We start from the raw sequence: 17,535 nt of genomic DNA, 5'->3' as shown, positions 1-17,535 counted from the left end.
GATCATTTAATCATCAAAATCCTATAAAACAGGTACTGGTATTATCATCCTTGCTTCAGAGGTAAGGAAACAGAGGCACAAAGTAAGAAAGGCATATGCCCAAGTCACAAAATCAACATTTGAACTCCGATTTCTTATTGGAAAATCCCAATTGCCTCCATTCCTGAATCTTAAATGATTTCTTTCCCTTTGCCCTGAGCAAAGCAGCCCCATCAGTTCCCCCACTCTGGTCTGATACAGGCCTTCCCTGCAATGGGGTGGACTTACATCCCAGTTGTGCGGGAAATTATAAGTGGTGACTGGGGCTTTGGCAAAGTCATCCAGGGGCTTTGGGCAGGTCACCTGTCCCCAGGACCTCTGCTTCCTCCATGACCAAGGACAATTTTCATAGCCCGTGATGCCAGGAAATGTAACGGGGTAGGGAGTAGAATAGATTTATCTTTTCTTCCTTATTTAAACGTTTTCTTTTTATTTTGTTTTTAACTTCTCATATTTTGGGGATGGATAATACATCATATCATTCAAATAGTCAGAGGTATAAAAAGCCACACAGTGAAAAGTCTGTCTTCCCCACCAAGTCTTAGCATCCTAATTCCCCTCCCCCAAAGCCAAGTTATGTTTCTTGTGATCTTTCCAGAGACATTTTATGCATTTACACGTGAATATAAATCTATATTGATTTCTCTTTTATACTCAAAGATAGCAGCAGACTATATGCATCAGTCTGCATTGTACCTTCTCCACAGACTTTTATATCCTGGACCCTATTCTGGACTGTGTTGGCATCTAAGAGCTGACCCATTAACTAATTTGTTTTTTCAAAGCTGCATAGTACTCCTTGGTATGGAAGTACTGTGGTGTATTTGGCCAGTCTCCTACTGATGGACGTTTAGGTTTTCAATATTTTGCCATCACGAGCAATGCTGCAATGGGTAACATTATTTCTTCCATGTGTGAGCATGGATAAATGGATAAATTCCAAGAAGTGCAACGCTAGGTCGAAGGTGATTTGCATTTGATACTTTCATACAGATTGCCACGTTGTCCTCCTGAGGGCCAAGAGCGGTTTCCACCCTCATGCCCCTGCAGAGCAGGGGTCAGCTATTTCCTCACCAACACACACCATTAACCAACTGTGACCTTGCCAGTCACATAGGGGAAAAATGGATTCTCAAGATAGTTATCATTTGCATTTATTTGATTGTGAAGGAGGCTGAGCATTTTTTATGTTTAAAAGTCACTTGTATTTCCTTTGTAGTCCACCCATCTCCTTTGCAGCACTGCTTTTTATTTGAAAAGCCACAGATGGTTGTAGAAGGAAACAGAGAAATGCATAAAGGAGAAAATCAAAGGCACCTTCATCACACATCTGGAGAACTACTGTTGGCTTTTTGGTGCCACCACAAAGGTGTTCTCATTCTCCAGAAGTAACAAGAGAAACAAAGCCATTGTCTGGAGACCAAAGAAAAGACAAGAGCACAGGGTCCACCTGCTGGAGGCAGGTCTGCAGGCATGTGTGGAGGTTGAGTGAGGGGCTGGGATCCTGCTTTAACCCCCACACTCCCAAAGGGAATCGATGTCACCCATCCATCCACTCACTCATTCATTTGGTGAGAAAATGATTCTGTGCCAGACCTGGGCTGGATGCTGGGGACACTGGGGTCTGGGGACAGATGACAAGGCTCTGCTCATGGAGCGCCCCATCCAGAGGGCAAGAGGATAGCAAAGAATGAATATTTGCAACCTCTGATTAGAGCCTGTAGGGGTGGGAGGCTGAGGCCCAGAGAGGGACAGAGACAGCTTGGGGTCACACAGTGAGTCAGCAAAGGTACCATGCTGGGCTTTCTGAACTCAGATCTGTTGAGTTACTGCCCCCGCTCCTGCCGCAGCATGCCAGCTGGCAAGGACTTCAGGAATCGGCCTTGGCCTCTTCCACCTCCAAGCTTAGGCTCACATTTGCCTCTGCCTGAGATACCCTTCCCCTCTGCTCTTCCTCTTTGCTTTTTTTAGGTGGGTTGCTTTTAGCTAACATGTGTTAAGCCCCTATCCTTGCACTTGGCATTGCAATCTCTTTTCATCTCACGAGAAGTGTATGAATTAGAGATTATCCCCATTTTACAGGTGGTGAAATGGAGGTTTGCAGAGGGTAAGCATCTCACCCAGGGTGGCACAGCCCATATGTGGCAAAGTCAAGATACAAACCCAAATTTACTGACTCTAAAACCTGCCCCCACACACCACCACCTGTTTGGTCAATCTCTGCTGTCAATGTGCTGTGTGACCTTGGGCAATTTGCTTTCCCTCTCTGATCTTCTCTAACTCAGTCTCCTCCTTAGTAGGGCAGGGGCTGAAATGAGCTCTGTCCCAGCTTATAATTTCTAGGGGGGTCCCCAAGGAGGACAAGCGTCTCCAATGGCCACCACACTCCAGAGAACCAGGACTGGAGAAGCCCAGCTGCCCCTTCCCTGTCCCCACCCAGGGTTCTGTGGAGACCAGGGAAGGTGCAAGCTCCTTGGCAAGTTTATGCAGAAGCCTAGCATTCAGAAGGGAGGGTCTGTTTCTGATGGCCACACCAGGGTTCTAACCCTCTGATATACATAAGGACTCCCCCACCTCTGAATATCTACTTGTATCCAGTGACCCACAAGAAAACACTTTTCTGTCATTGGGGGAAAAGAAACTTGCCTTAGACAGAATTTCATCTCCTCAGTGGGGCAGCCTCTCCTTATCCTTGTCCTGACTCTGGCTACAAAGGTGTTAATGAACTTAGTTTATTAGGAGGGCAGTGGACCTTAAAAATGGGCCTCCGTTTGACCCTGCAATTCTATGACTTCTAAAAATGATCCCGAGGAAACAAACAACTGGACCTGTGCTCAGAGCCCCACGTGCTCTGTTTATCACCCTCCATCTCGGGTGGCAGGTGACATGGCTGGTGACATGGCTAATGACCAGATGACGCCCGCCTTCCCAAAACTCTTTGTTCTCTGGGCTTCCCTGACACCTCCCTCCCTGGTGTTCCTCCTTCCTTACTGGGTGCACCTTGCTGGCTCTGCCTTTTCCCCTCCAGCATCCCCATGTCGGGAGCCAGGGCCTCCTGCCTCTCTGTCCAAGGTGGTCTCCTGCTGTACTGGCTCTGTGACGCTATCTGACTGTTAAATGTTCCTCTTTGCCAAGTTTCCAACAGCAGCATCTGGTGGCCTCGAGCATTAAAGGTATTCATTTAATCCTCACAACAGCTTTAGGACTACTTGGGTGAGGCTAAGCGACTTGTCTGGTGTCTGTGTGAACCCAGGCCTCCTCTCAGCCCGGGCTTCCCATCCCCAGCTCTAGCCGGTCTCCACCCCGAGCTGGGTTTCAAGGCTAGGAAGTGACTCTGCAGCTCCCAACTGGCGGGCATCGGCTGGCCTCCACCTGTCTCCTCGCCCCCGAGCCCTGTTTCCTCATCTGTAAAGTGGGCGTCACAGTCCTGCCCGCCTCAGAGGCCTGGAGGAGGTGGATGAGGGGGTTCTGGGCCCAGAGCACAGAGCCAGGGCGCCACTCCCGAGCGAGGTCAGAGATCCTTAACAGGCCAAGTCCTTAAATGCTCCTAACTGCAACTTCCAGGTCTATAAAATGCAGATAATCATGGTCTCTGGTCTAAAGGCCAGACAACAGTGGGCACAGGGCCCAGCAGGTAGGAAGCACTTTGATCAGTGCTGCCATTATGTTTATAATTAGTATTAAAATGGAGCTAACAGCCCTTCCTCACAGATCAGTCCTGAAAGTTAAAGCAGACAAAACCAGTCTGTAAATGGGGCCTGGCACACAGGCGGACCCTCCAGGTGGCCTCTGCCATCTCCCACGCCTGCTGCCAGGTCTCCTCTGGAGACCCCTCCTAAAGAGTTTCCCCTACCCACGATGACAGGGGGCTTCTGGGTGGAAGGGGGAGCTGTGAGGCCCGAGGCGGGGCCCTTGACCACCCCAGGCTTTCAGAACAAGGCTTGTGATGACAAGGTTTTCCCCTGGGCACCCACAAGTGTAGGGTGATTATCAAGGCTGATGGCCTTGGACCCCGAGGGAGAGTTACCCCCACTGTACAAAAGAAAGAAACCGAGGCTTAGAGAGGTGGGTCACTTGCCCAAGGTCGCTGTGTTTTCTTACCTGGAAGGAGGCGGTTTTACCCGAGACAGGACACCCAGATGGGCCCGGCTGCTCCATGGGTGCTTCCCACCAGGGCTTTGCAGCTACTGGCCAGGAGGTTGCCAGGGACCTGGCACCTTTCATCCTGGGCTTCCCGCTCCCCAACCGGATGGGGCACAAACTGACTCACAGGTGTGGGCACCTCTGCCAAGCCCGTCCTGGGCTGAGGCTGTGGACCCGGCCGGGCCAGAGAGGGGGAGGGGAGTAGGGGAGATTCTCAAGACCTCACCTTCTCCCCACCCTGATGTCCTGGGTGGGTGGGAGACCACCCAGTGTGCAGGGAGGAAGGTCTTACCTGATAGGTTTCTCTTCTCATCCTGGGATCAGCCCAGGGAACTCAGCCTCCTTGGTGGGTTTCTGAATGCAGGACTCATCAGAATCTCCCTGTGAGTTAAATAACAACCAGGCGGGGGTTAAAGGTGCACAGGCAGAATGGAGTGTGTGGGGAAGGGACACCTGGGAGACTTCCAGATCTTGAGGCTGGACTTCCTGCCCAGCGGGGCCGGCTTTATCCAGCCTCTCTTATCACAGCCCACCTCTCCTCACTGTTAAGGCCGTTTGCCCCAGCCTCTCCGGGCTGGGATCCCTTGGGAGGGGGGATAAGACACAGGGGTGCCCTTGACCTAAGTGCCCAAGCCTGCTGCTGGGAGGGCTGTGTTTCACAAATCATTTGATCAAAAAGAGGCCAGGACACAGACCCAGTCCTCTGACTGCAGGGTGATGTTGGGGGCCCATCCAAAAAGGCCTTTTCCATTTCCACAGCCTCTCCAGTCATCACCTCGACCACCAGCTAACTCACTCTAGCATTTGGGGCACTCCCAGGTGCCAGGCACTGCTCTAGGTGCCTTGGGGGTAATGCCCCAACAAGGCCCTGCCCTCTGGGAGCGTTTATTCCCAGCTGCACACCTCCCTCCACAGACGAGGGTGACACCCACATCACATCAGTGTTCAAGGCTGAAAGGGATCAGACCCACACCTGCCTGGTTAGTACCAGCCCCTTCTCTGGGGTATTCTATGGGGAGGTAGGGGGTGGGGGAGCTCGGGGCCAGAAGCTCCAGGGTTCAGGGCCTGCTTTGGTTGTTTGAAAATATCACTTAATTGCATGAGTAAAAATATTAATTCAGGAAACATGGGAAAACACAAAAAAGCATAAAGGACAGGACCACCCAAAATAACCATGGTTAGTGTTTTAGAGTAATTGCTTCCATTTTTCTTACAAAAAGGCTGAAGCAGGAGATATTTTGTAACCTGCTCTTTCCACCTATTGTACCCGGAACATCTTTCTGTCACAGTGTGTACACTGCTACAGCCTTTTTCAGTGCTGCCCAGATCCCAGCCAGCAAGGTGACCATTGCCTATCAGCTGGTTAGAGGTGCCCCAGGCAGACTTCTGAGTCAGGGATTGGACGAGCACTGAAACTGGAGAAACACTGCTAATGGAGGTTTATGCTTTTCTAGCTTTTCCACACGCAAGGCTGCCCTGAACATCATGGATGAATTGCGCAGAGGTAGCAGAGAACAGGGTAGGGGTGTGGCCGCTGTGCATTGGGCCACATGCCCCTTCTGTATACGGACAAGAATCAATACGTGCCCTCTTTACTGGGTCATTCCGTGATGTGCTGGCTCCTGTCTTAGAATATACAAGACTAGCTCCCTCCCTAATCCTCCTTTCCAGTAGATGGTTGCTACCCCTTGTCTTTGGCTCCCTTCCTCCCGTTCTCCAGTGATCCTACTGGTCCCGGTGGGGTTTCATCTGAAGCATTCCACCCAATGGCTCTTGCCAAAGTCACCACTGACCTCAACGTGGCTAAACCTGACGATTAGTCCTCACTCCAGTTTTTGGGATCTATCAGCAGCATTTGCCTAAGTGATCACTCCTACTTCTCAAAGACACTCTCTAGCCCTTAGCTTCTGGAAACTACTCTTCCTATGGTCTCTTCTTGCTTCATCTGTTGTTGTCCTCAACTCCTTGTCGACATATAAACACTGGAGTGCCCCAGGGGGCCATGACTTCCTTCTCCCCTCTTTCCACATGACCCCATCCTGCCTTGGGACTTTAAAAAACACCATGCTGGCAACTCCCAAGGTGTGTCTACAGCCCAGACTTTGGACTCAGATACACACCTGCCAACTCAACCTGGGTGTCCATCTGTCTATCTCTAGCTTACCATCTGAAAAATCCATGCCCCACCCTGACCCACCACAGCTTTTTGTGTCTCAGGGATGGCAGCCCCCTCCTCCCTCCAGCCAAAGCCTGGAACTTGCAATTCTTCGTTCATTCACACTCACATTCAAGCTGAAAGCAGATCGTGTCAGATTTGCCCGCACAATAACCCATAAATCCAAGCACTCCTCCCTACCAGCTTCATGACCAGCTTGGTCCAAGCCACCATCATCTTCTGCCCAGATTACTACAACAGCCCTAACTAGTCTCCCGGCTTCCATCCTTGGTTTCTCTCGACAGAGTCACTGTATTTTATTTTTAATTATTTTGAGCTAAAGACACTTAAAAATTTTAATTTTGTTCTGTTTTGGGGGGTAAGTAATTAGGTTTATTTATTTCAACGGAGGTACTGGGGATTGAACCTGGGACGTCACGCATGCTAAGCACATACTTGTAACACTCAACTATACCCTACCTCACTACTATGTTTTTCTAAAATCATCAGATTGCGTCTACCTCTGTACAAAGCTCTCTGAAGCCTTCCCAGGTGGCATTTGTGCCCACCCCTGGATCCCACAACCACCCCATTCCTCTTGGGATTTCTGTTTCCATGTCACTCTGACCTCCTCAATCACCCCCAATTTTTTCCCCTCATTCCACTTTTTTTGTTTTCCACATAACCTATTCCATCAGACTAATGGTCACAGCTTTGTGCCTGTTTTGAGTCTGGAACAGTCTGTTCTTGGAAGACACAGCCAATAAATAAATACATGTTGAACAAAGGAATGAAAATACCAGTTGTTATGATGATTCAATGAAATAAGACTATTACTATATAATTGCTCCACAAAAATTTCTTGTAAGTGGAATTGCTGGGTCAAAGAATACGAGCCTCTTATAGAAACTTTTTTTACCCTTCAGAGAAAAAACAGCACCTTGAACAAGTAGGCCAGCCCTGTGGGTTTTCCTCATCAGTTACGTCATTTAAAACATGTAGCTATAGCTCAGTGGTAGAGGTAGAAGCTAGGTCCTTGGCTCAATCCCCAGTACTTCCACTTAAAAATTAATGTATTAACAAACAAACCTAATTACCTCCTTTCCCCAAACAAAAACAAAATATATTGACTCGGTAACCATCTGGACATCTCACTATTGTTTTAAGCTGGGTTTCTTCGATTACTAGTTGTACTGAGTTGAATTACGAGTCCTCCCAAAATTCATGTCCACCTGGAACCTCAGAATATGACCTTATTTGAAAAGGTCTTTGCAGATGTAATCGGCTAAGACGAGGTCATACTGGATCCAGGTACATCCTAAATCCAACAGCCAGTGTCCTCATAAACAGCACAGAGGCAAGAACACCAGGTGAAGACAGAGGCAGAAATTGGAGTGATGCATCTACCTGTCAAGGGACGCCAAGGACTGCCAACAGCCACCAAAGGTGGGAGAGGGATCTGGACGTTTACTCCTTAGAGCCCCCAGAAGGAACCAACCCTGCCAACACCTACAATTTCGGACTTTTAGCCTCCAGAAGTGACAGAATAAATCTGTTATTTTAAGTCACTGTGTTTGGCAGCCCCAAGACATGAACATACTAGTCAAGAATTTTTTTCTTACTTTCACCGGCCTCTTGTGAAGCTATGATGTGGGTTAATATCTACAAGTTAAGGACAGTTCTGGTACAAGGTTTTGCCAACCTTCCTTCCCAGGTCCTCTTTAAGAGGACTCCAGCCATGACAGAAAGTGGAATTTGCCTCAAACGTGCCTGTCCTCAACCTCAGATTCACAGGAAATGTATCCACCAGAATGTGCTGCTCCAGGGGTCCCAGCTCTGAGCCCTCAGGACCCAACCCTCACACTAATTGCTCTGTCTCCCTGCCCATTCACACCACACCCTAATCTAAGCCACTGCCACTTCCCCAAGCCCCAGCAGGTCCTTCAGCTTCTCTGGTCATTTCCTCTCGTGCTTGCCCCAGCCACCCTCAAGTCAGCAGCCTGAGGACTTTTGCAAGTTACAGATCTGACTACTGTCATTCCACTGATTAAGAGCCTCGGCAGCTTCCCAAGCCTGCAAGTCAAGTCCCAACGTGTCTGTCACAGTTGACTGTACCTACCTGGGTCATTGCTGCAGACAGGGCTCACAGCAGGCCCTCTCCAGTTCCCTCATCAGGGGTCTGAACCCCTATTCCCAATGGTCTCCCTGCTTTCTCTGACCCTGAGTGGAGAGGAGCAGGGGAACATCATGGTACCTGCCCTTTAGGGAGCCTCACAGCTAATGTCCTGGAAGGTACTCAAGAGAAAAAGAAAAATGATAAAGCCCTCTGCCACTGTCAGGGCACATGAACTGGGACAACGAGCCAAGACTTGACAAATCAAATCTCGACGGTCAGCTACAGGGTTAAGCTGGGGGTCTGAAAACAGAACAGAGCGCACAGCCACTCACTGAAAAAAAAAAGTCAACTTTAATTGTTAACTGATCAACCTGCATCCAGGAATATCTCTGAACAATCAAACAACAACAACAAAAAAAACCCACGATAAAATTGTCCTATTGAATAAACCAAGAGTTTCTGCCAGCCCCACACCTTTGGAGGGTTAGGCCAAGAATAGCCCACTGTTGAGGCTGGTTCTGTCCTCTACACAAGTTTCTCATCCCACAAGGAGGGTTGGGGATGGATGAGAGTCCTGTCCCCTCCACCCAGCATGCTGGGATCTCTTAGAAAGCCACTGGTGGGGGGCACCTGTCCTCCCACCCATTCCTGTCCTAAGGTAAATGGAGACCCTCTGGGCATCATCCCTAAAGCCAGGGAACAAGGTGAGGCAGCCCAAGTGCCCTCCTGGACTTTCAGCCAAAGCTTTATTCCAGTCTGCTCCATTGGTTCCTGATGCCCAGGGTGAGGATTAAATAAAATATGCACAGAGAGAAAACTCAAATGTCCCATCATCTCCACAACACAAGTCACAGAGCAGAAGGAGAAATAAAATGACGGCTCTAATGAGAAGCAACAGCGGCCGGTCCTCAGAATACACGCTCAAACTCCGTCTGGTTGGTAGTGGCGGGGTTGCGGCTCTGGTTGGTGGACTGCTGGGTGATCTGGCTGCCCTTCCGGCGTGGCGGGGCCAAGTACTCGAACATTGATGTCAAGTGTGTGGACAGCATGCCCTTAAGGTCCGAGGGCATGGGGTCGGACCAGAAGAAGTCGTGGTTGAGGGCGTCATCACTGTCGATGCGCTGGGCGGGGTCCAGCACCAGCAACTTGTCGATGAGGTCCAGCGCGTAGGGGTCCCGCACATAGGCCTTCAGCCGGTCCTTCACCTTCCGCTTCTGGCCCTTGACCAGGTCCAGCTTCTCATACAACTCATACTTGTCCACGTTTGGCCACACCTGGAGTGAGAGGCACGGAGAGAGGACAGAGTTAGTTCAGGGAACATGGTCTGTCCATTGGTCAAGTGCCTGAAGGGACTAAAACTTCTCTGTTCAGAGGCTTCCAGACCATCCCTGGAGGTCAAACGTAACCTCTCCAAGGTGAAGGCAGTGGTAACCACATATCTGGCACACACCAACCACCAGGCCCTTTTACACAAATCACCTGGAGTACGTGCCCCAGGCCAGACACAGCCACAGGGGCTCAGCTGCCTTGCCCAAAGCCACAGAACTAACTGGTGATGGAACTGAGGCTTGAACATAGTCCATGTGGCTCTAAAAAGCAGACCCTCCACCAGCCACCTCTCCTGAGCAGTGTTTTCCTTCTATTCCACCCCAGCCCCTCTCCGGCCAGGGAGACTTTTGTGGGACCCAGGGGCCCAGGTGGCCTGGCTATGCACCTCAGGGGTGATGGAGCCACAAAGCTGGCTGATGAGGGCGAGCTGGTGCTGCTCCGTGTTGCCCTGCATGATAGGGCTGCGGGTCCACATCTCTGCCATGATGCACCCAGCACCCCACAGGTCAATGGGGGGGCCATAGTCCCGTTCTCCTGGGAAGAAGAGCACACCAGGAGGGCCCCTTGAGCCCGAGAGCCTCCTGAGACAATGCCCCAGGGCCTGTGGCTCAAGAAGTCCTGGTAGTGGGGGGTCTGAGCCCAGGTAAGTGCCCAGCCCCTGCCCCTCTCTGCCCACTCAGGAATCCTCACCAAGCAACAGCTCAGGGGGCCGGTACCAGAGTGTCACCACACGATTGGTATAGCGGTTGGGCTGGCCATTCTTGGCCAGGCTGAAGGCCCGGGCCAGCCCAAAGTCCGCCAGCTTCAGAACCCCATCACGAGTGATGAGCACGTTAGCTGCCTTCATGTCCCTGTGCAGGATCTGCAGGAAGCACAAGGATGATGCTCAGACAGGCTGCCAAGGAACACACCCACCCCACAGTGACAGCAAAGGCCAGCCTGAGCCCTGGCCACCCCTCCTACTCTGGCCCCCACCTTGTTCCTGTGGATGTAGTAGAGGCCGTTGAGCAACATCTGCATGACCCTCTTGATCTCAGACAGCGTGAACTTGACTAAGACGTTGCTCAGCAGCCCAGCGAGGTCATGCTCGCAGAAGTCAAACACCAGGTATATACTGCCTTTGCAGCGGTTATAGGGAGAAGCTGAGACAGGAAGAATGAGGTGGGCAAGAAAAAAAAGCCAAAAATGCAACTCATTTTCCCACAACCAGCTCCTACCCTCTCCAACCCACGGACTCTCAGATATCCATCTGTGTATTCCTTCATGGGTGAAATATTTTCTGAGTGCCTTCTCTGGACTAGGCAGGCCCTGGGGAAGCACCTACTATGATGAATGGACTAGAGAAAGCAGTTATTGTCAGTATATCTTGGTTAAGAGGCAATTTGTGTGTGTCCAGTCCCAACTTTGCAGACAAAACATTGGGCAACAAGCCTCATTTTTTCCATCTGAAAATGGGGACAAGATCCAAAGGACTTACCTTTGGTTCGACAGATCTCAATCAAGTTGACCACATTCTCATGTTTTAGAAGCTGGAGGATCTTGATTTCCCGCAAGGCTGTAATGGGGAACTGAGTGGGAGAAAGACAGGAGGAGGTCAAAAGTGGGTGAGTGCACTGTAGACTATAGAACAGCCATGGGCTCCACACTAAGGGTCAAAGGTTGGGAGACAAGAGTAAGACCATGGGCTCTGAAATCAGCTGTCTCAGACGCCTTACTTGTAAAATGGGTGCTAAAAGTATACAACTCTCAAGGAAGTGGTTTCAGACAATGAACTGAAATAATCATACTTAACACAAATGCTTCATTACTAGTCATTAAATGCTCCAGTTTCTTCAACCTTATAAGTTTTAGCTCTACGCCTCTGTTTAATCTGTTAGGTGGTTAACAATTACAAAAATTATTAAGAAATTTCCTTGCTAAGAAACAGGTCTCTGGGAAGCTGGACTAGAGCTAAGAGAGCGTGATAAAAGGGATTGCTCTTTCTCAGCTGAGTACTAGCTACCCTTTTAAAGCCACTGCATTTTATTTTAGTTTTTTTTTTAACATTAAACAAAATTAAACCCTAAGGAAGAAGTGTTTCAAGACTTCCTAACTCCGGGAACCAAAGTGCACAGCGCAAGCATGAGCTCCCCCTCCTGGCACCAACCATATTCGTCTAAGAATGAAAAATCAAGTGCTTTAAAACATCTGAATTAAAAGACTAATTCTGTTAGTCAAATTCCCTAGAATATGGGAATTTCCAAACTACTACACATAAGTTGAATCTCAACGTGACAGTCCCTGAAGAAGCAGGGTGGGAACCCAACCTCAAGCCCAAGGGAGCGGGCAGGCTTGCCCACCCAACCCGTACTCACCCCCTCTTTTTCGTTCTCCATCAGTACCTTCTTCAGAGCCACCTTTTGGCCAGTCTTGCGATGCTTTGCCTTAAACACCTCCCTGCAGGCCGAGAAGGGGACCCAAGAGGACTCTTTAGGACATTTCCGCAGGGCCCGCCCTTCCCCCACCAGAGGAGGGCAGGAAAGGGAATCCCGGGTGGGGCTGGGCCGGGTACCCAGGGTACTCGGCTCCCCACCACGCGGTGTCTTCGGACCCTCTCCGAGTCTCTACTTCCTTCCCTCAGCCCCTTGTCCTCACCCAGGCGTCTCTCGGAGAGATCCCGCTCCACTCAGAGGCTCCTCTGTGCAACCCCTCCCAGCCCCCTATCAAGGGCTTCAGGCTCCTCCCCGCCAGCCGGCTCCGTCAGGCCCGGGCGGGCTGCGGTGCGGCCTAGCGAGACCAGGGGACACGTCTGCGTCTAGGTGGCTTCCCAACCAACTGGGCCCGGGCTTGAGCGTCCCGACGTCGGCCCGGAGGGGTGCAGGCTCAGGGTTCCCGGTCCCTGGGGGCCCAACCTTACCCGAAGGTGCCTTGGCCGATTTTAGCAAGCTTCTCATATTTGGTCACTTCATCACAAAAGGGGCACTCCACCGAGTCGTACTGCTTTGCCATGGCCGCCTCCAGTGCACCGCCGCCGCCTTCAGCCGCCGCCGCCGCCGCCGCCGCCGCTCCCGCCCCGGGTCCCGCCGCCGTGCTCCAGGCCCCTCCGCGGCCGCGCCACTTCCGCCTCCACGGCCACTTCCGGCCTCGAGGCGCCGACCCCGCCTCTTCCGTCCGCCGTCCGCCGCCAGGCCCCCTGGGACTTGTAGTTCCCGGGAGGCCAGGAGGAGCCGGAGCTGCAGAGGCGCCTCCGCCACCGCCGCTGCCTCCGCCTCCGCCGCCGCCACTGCTGGCAGCGGCACCGATCGGGGCCGCGGGGAGCCGGGGCGCCGAGGCTGAGGTTCGGGGCGGTGCGTCCCGCTGCATTGGCTCGGGCCGCCGCTGCTGCCGAAGCCGCTGCCGCTCTGGCGCCCGATCCGGGGCCAGCCGCAGTGCCCTGCTCCTCCTCCTCCGACGGCGCCGCCTCCGCCGGGCTGCGCGGGGCGGCAGGCGGGGGGGCGGCCCCCTAGCCGCGGCCTGGGGGCTCCCTGGCCGGGCCCCGGCCCGGGGCGGCCGGGCGAGGGGGCCAGACGGGAAGAGCCGACGAGGAGACGGCCCGAGAGCCCGGGAGGGGGCGCGTTATAAAGGGGGAGGTGCCCCGGCCTCGCCCTCCCCTCCCCCAAGCCCGCCCCCTCCCTCCTCCCTCCCACCCTTCGCGGCCGCACCTGCCGCCGCCACCGCCGTCGCTGCCGCCGCCCGCCCGCCCGCCCGCCCGCTGTCCGCCGGCCGCCCTCGGCGCGTCACCGCCCGCGGCCCCTCCTTCGCCTTCGGAGGTGGGGCCCCGCTCTCCACCTGGCTGCGAGGCAACTCGCCTCGTGCCTCAGTTTACCCACACGTGCCAGCTGCCGCAGGAAGGGCCGTATTCCCCCGCTTGGGGTGCTCCCACCCCAGGCAAAGGCAGGAGGAGCCAAGGGAGCAGCCTCCGGACCAGGGAGGAGAGAACGGCCCCCTCCGCCACCTTCCCGGGCCCCCGCCACCCGCCGTTGATATAGCAACCGACGGCCGCTAGGGGGCGCGGCGACATTGGAGGCGGCTTGCGAGCAACGCCCTGGCCTTCCAGCCCTGAACCTCCTGTTCTCTGGGAGGTGGGGATGAGGCTCACAGGAACCCTGTCCTTACGGAGCTGTGCCCAAGCTGGTCGCTCCCCGGGTCAGTAATAACAGAAGTACCCAGCATTTACTTGGCAATCTTGTATGCTCAGGAAATGCTGGACATTCCCGCTGAATCCTGAATCAACAGCCCCATGGTCCGGATCACTAACCCATTTTACAGAAGAGCACACTGAGACTCAGAGTGGTGAAGTCATTTGCCCGGGGTCACACAGTGACAAAACTGGGGCTCGAACCTTGTCTATCTGAATCTGAAGAGGATTCTCTAGATTCAGGATATTTACGGTCGGGCCAGGAGTAGCAGTAGTGCTGTTTGAGGCCTGCTGTCCTTATGACGGGCACCAAGCCCACCATTCACCCATCTCCTTCTCTGACCCTATGTCTCCTTCCGCTACCCCGGCCCTTCGCTAGTATCTGTCTGATCTCTTCCTGGCTTCAGGAGCTTCCTGGTTCTTTCTGCAGCCCTATTTAATAACCAGCCCCCAACAAAGCTGTCTGTTCTTCCTCCTCTGCACCCCTGCAATCTGCTCTTTCTCTCCAGGATCCTCTGCCGATGGATCCTGAGTCCTCTCCTCCCCAGTCTGCCCTCTCCATCTGTCCCCCTTGCAGCTCTAGCCAGATCATTCTGTAATGGAGTCTGCATGGATTTCCCTCCACTGTCTTCGGGAAAAACCAAATTGTGACATTTGAGGCTCTTTCCAGCTCCCCTCCCACGCTGTGTCTACATGACTCTCCCCACTGTTTCCTAACTCCCTGCGCCTCCCCACCATCAGGGCTGTGCTCCCTGATTGCACCCCAGTACCTTCTCTACCTGCAGGAAGCCCTCCATGGTTGCCCTTCAGCTTACATGGGTTGGCCTTGAAGCTTCCTTGTTGGAGGGGTCAGAAATGGGTCTGGTGATCCTGGTGTCCCAAGAGACCCTGTTCTGCCAGGGAGGGTCTTGAAGGTCAAGCAAGGAGCAGACAGCCCTCTCCTGAAGGCAGTGTGGAGCCAGTGAGGATTTTAGGCATGTTAGGGAGTGATCTGGGGTCAGCTTCTTGAGTACACTATTAGAAGCAGGGTGGCCATTGGCTAAATTGGGGGTGGGGAGGGCAAAGAGGGAGAAAATAATAATTGTGCTAATTACAGTTTACTGAGGGAAAATAAATGGCCCAGGCTGTACACTTAGCACTTTATAGGAATTATCTCCATTCTCACTCAGCAATGTTGTACTATTATTACCTCTATTGTACACACACAGACACTGAAACTCAGAAGTGACATCACCTGGCCAGGGTCAAGCAGCTGGCCAGTTGACACACTGGTATTTGAACCAGGGCAGTCTGGTGCCAACCCCAAGCAATTATCCATGTCAGGACCCCACCCATCTTGGCTGGGGGTGGAGTTAGGGTGTCGTCATGGCACAGCACCACCAGCCTGGATACCCAGGATGCCCATGGGAAGTGTGGGAGGGGGTAGTAGCACGGGAGGGGTCTGCCGTGGGTTTCGGTAGCTTCTACAGTCAGACTCTCAGGCTGGGGCCCCTGCTTGCTCGCACAAGCTCTCCCAAAGTCACATCCTGTGGGCAGAGGCCTCAGCAGAAGTTCCGGTGGTGTCATCACCTCCACCTCTATCCGTGGCCTGAACATTGCCAGTCACTTCCCCTCTGGGCTTCGGACCCTCAGCCATCCCTAGGGGAGGAGGGCAAGCAGGAACAGTCAGAAGCCCTTCAGAAGGCTGCCCAAGCCTGGGACCCCAGATCACGCAAGTGGAAGTGAGAAGAAGTTGGGTCCAAGCCAGAAAGAGTTTCTCTCTGACTTTGACTTCTGATTTGCTGGAAGAGGGAACCATTTCCCGCTTCCATGGATCAGCTAAGCTGGCCAGACCAGGCATGTGCCTAGTACTCAGGAAATGTTCACTGGTTGAAAGAGCCTCTGGTCCTGCTGCCACTTAACAGGGAAACTGAGGCACGGAATAGGAAAGGGAACTACTGGCCAGCTGTTTGACCCTAGCCTGGACCTTCTGTTTTCCTCCTCCAAGCCAGAACAGGGTGCCGGGCATATGGAGGAGAGGAGAAAGGCTCATGGACTGGGTTGGTCTTGGCTGCTGGTCTGTCTAGGAGATAAGGAAGGGGTCCCTGGATGGGGGATACAGGACAGAGAATGACCGTGTGATGCCCACAGCCCTGCAGTCCCATGGACATTCTGCACATACTAGCTGGGTACTGACTGTGCCTGACTCCATGTTGTTAGATGTCAGCTTCCTGGAACTTTACAGCACCCTCTTAGGAGGTTGCTATTATGGGGCCCAGATTACAAAAGAGGAAACTGGGGCTCAGAGTGGTGAACTGATCTGCCCAAGGCTACGCAGCCAGGGAGCTATGAAGCTATGTGCCTGGATATAAGACAACTGAGTCAAGCTGGGGAAGGATATCTACTGAGTCCTGCAGTATAGCAGGGCCAACGTAGATGCAGGAGTTCCTCTCTTGTTAGTTCTGCTCTCAGGGAGCATGAGATCTGTTTGGACCATGCAAATAAATATACAAGGGATTGTAAGATGGATGACGCTCTCAGTATAAACATGTTATTTCATTGCTACAGGATCACGTGAGGGATGTTGTATTTATCCCATTTTATTGATGGGAAGAATGAAGCTCAGAGAGGTGATGTGACTTACCTGAGTTCATGCAGATGGGGTCTAAACTCAGGTTTGCCTGGTCTAGTGCCTTTGACCATGATGTCAAAAGCCTCCAATCCCTAATGGCATCTGGCCAGATTGCAGACTGTGTCCTAGACTAGGGGGGGCAAGAAGGGAGGGGACAGAAATCAGAGCAGGGTTCTTGGGGGCATGATGGCTCGATCTAGACTTCAAGGACCCAGTGGAGGAAAAGATGGAACCAGTTGAAGGAAGAGTGGCATCTGGGTGTGGGTCCAGCCCAAGCAAAGGCCTAGAGGCGGGAAAGTGCTTGTGTGTTCAGGGCTACGGAGCGGGGCTGGGCTGGCCTCCAACGCTGGCTGAGAAGGGCCCAGGGGACAGCCACCAGCCAGCAGGTCCCCAGCCGCACTCCCAACGGCCACTCAAGTCAGCACAAAGAGGGCTCTGAGCTCAGGGAAGCCGCCACACTGAGCTGCCACACTGAGCTCCATTCATCCTCCCAGGAACGCGGCAACTGCCCTGGCGCCTGGGCCAACGGCAGGGCCAGCCTAGCGCTGACAAGGCCCTTCCACCACGGCAACACAGCCTCTCCACTCCCGGGTGGGTTTCACACTGTGGGCCTGCCCCGGGGTTTTCGTGGCCTGTGCCTGCCTGCCTGCCCCTAGCCTGAACCACCCATGTCCCTCAGCAGCAACCCCCAGGATGTGCTGGGGCCACGGTGCACTGGCCTGGGCCAACATTTGCTCCTTTCATCCTTCTGACAACCCCAGGAAGTGAGGGCTACTGCGACCCTATTTCACAGATGAGGAAACTGAGATTCAGAGAGATAAAGTCTCTTATGGAAGGATCACACAGCAAATCAGGAGTGGGGAAGTCAGCACTGGCTGATGCCACAGCCTCAGCAGTTAGCCCAAATCTCTGCGACTGCCCCCTGGGAGAGAAACTGGGGGCCCACCCTCCAGTTGGCACCAGGAAGACCCCCAGCTACCGCCAGG

The 17,535-nt window shown here is 53.0% G+C and overlaps 1 protein-coding gene across 1 annotated transcript; it reads right to left on the bottom strand.

Annotated features, from left to right (window-relative positions):
- Window positions 1-8,781: 8,781 nt before the first annotated feature.
- Window positions 8,782-13,445, bottom strand: CDK9 (cyclin dependent kinase 9). The gene is made up of 7 exons (XM_006181868.2): window positions 12,679-13,445; window positions 12,137-12,218; window positions 11,260-11,350; window positions 10,758-10,924; window positions 10,473-10,644; window positions 10,168-10,316; window positions 8,782-9,727 (listed from the first exon to the last, which is right to left on the bottom strand). The coding sequence occupies exons 1-7, from the start codon at window positions 13,122-13,124 to the stop codon at window positions 9,362-9,364; spliced, it is 1,473 nt and encodes a 490-aa protein (XP_006181930.2). The 5' UTR covers window positions 13,125-13,445; the 3' UTR covers window positions 8,782-9,361.
- Window positions 13,446-17,535: the final 4,090 nt, after the last annotated feature.

This window comes from Camelus ferus, chromosome 4 (genome assembly GCF_009834535.1).
Source record: "Camelus ferus isolate YT-003-E chromosome 4, BCGSAC_Cfer_1.0, whole genome shotgun sequence".
Lineage (NCBI taxonomy): Eukaryota > Metazoa > Chordata > Mammalia > Artiodactyla > Camelidae > Camelus > Camelus ferus.
This window is presented reverse-complemented; position numbering and strand designations above follow the sequence as displayed.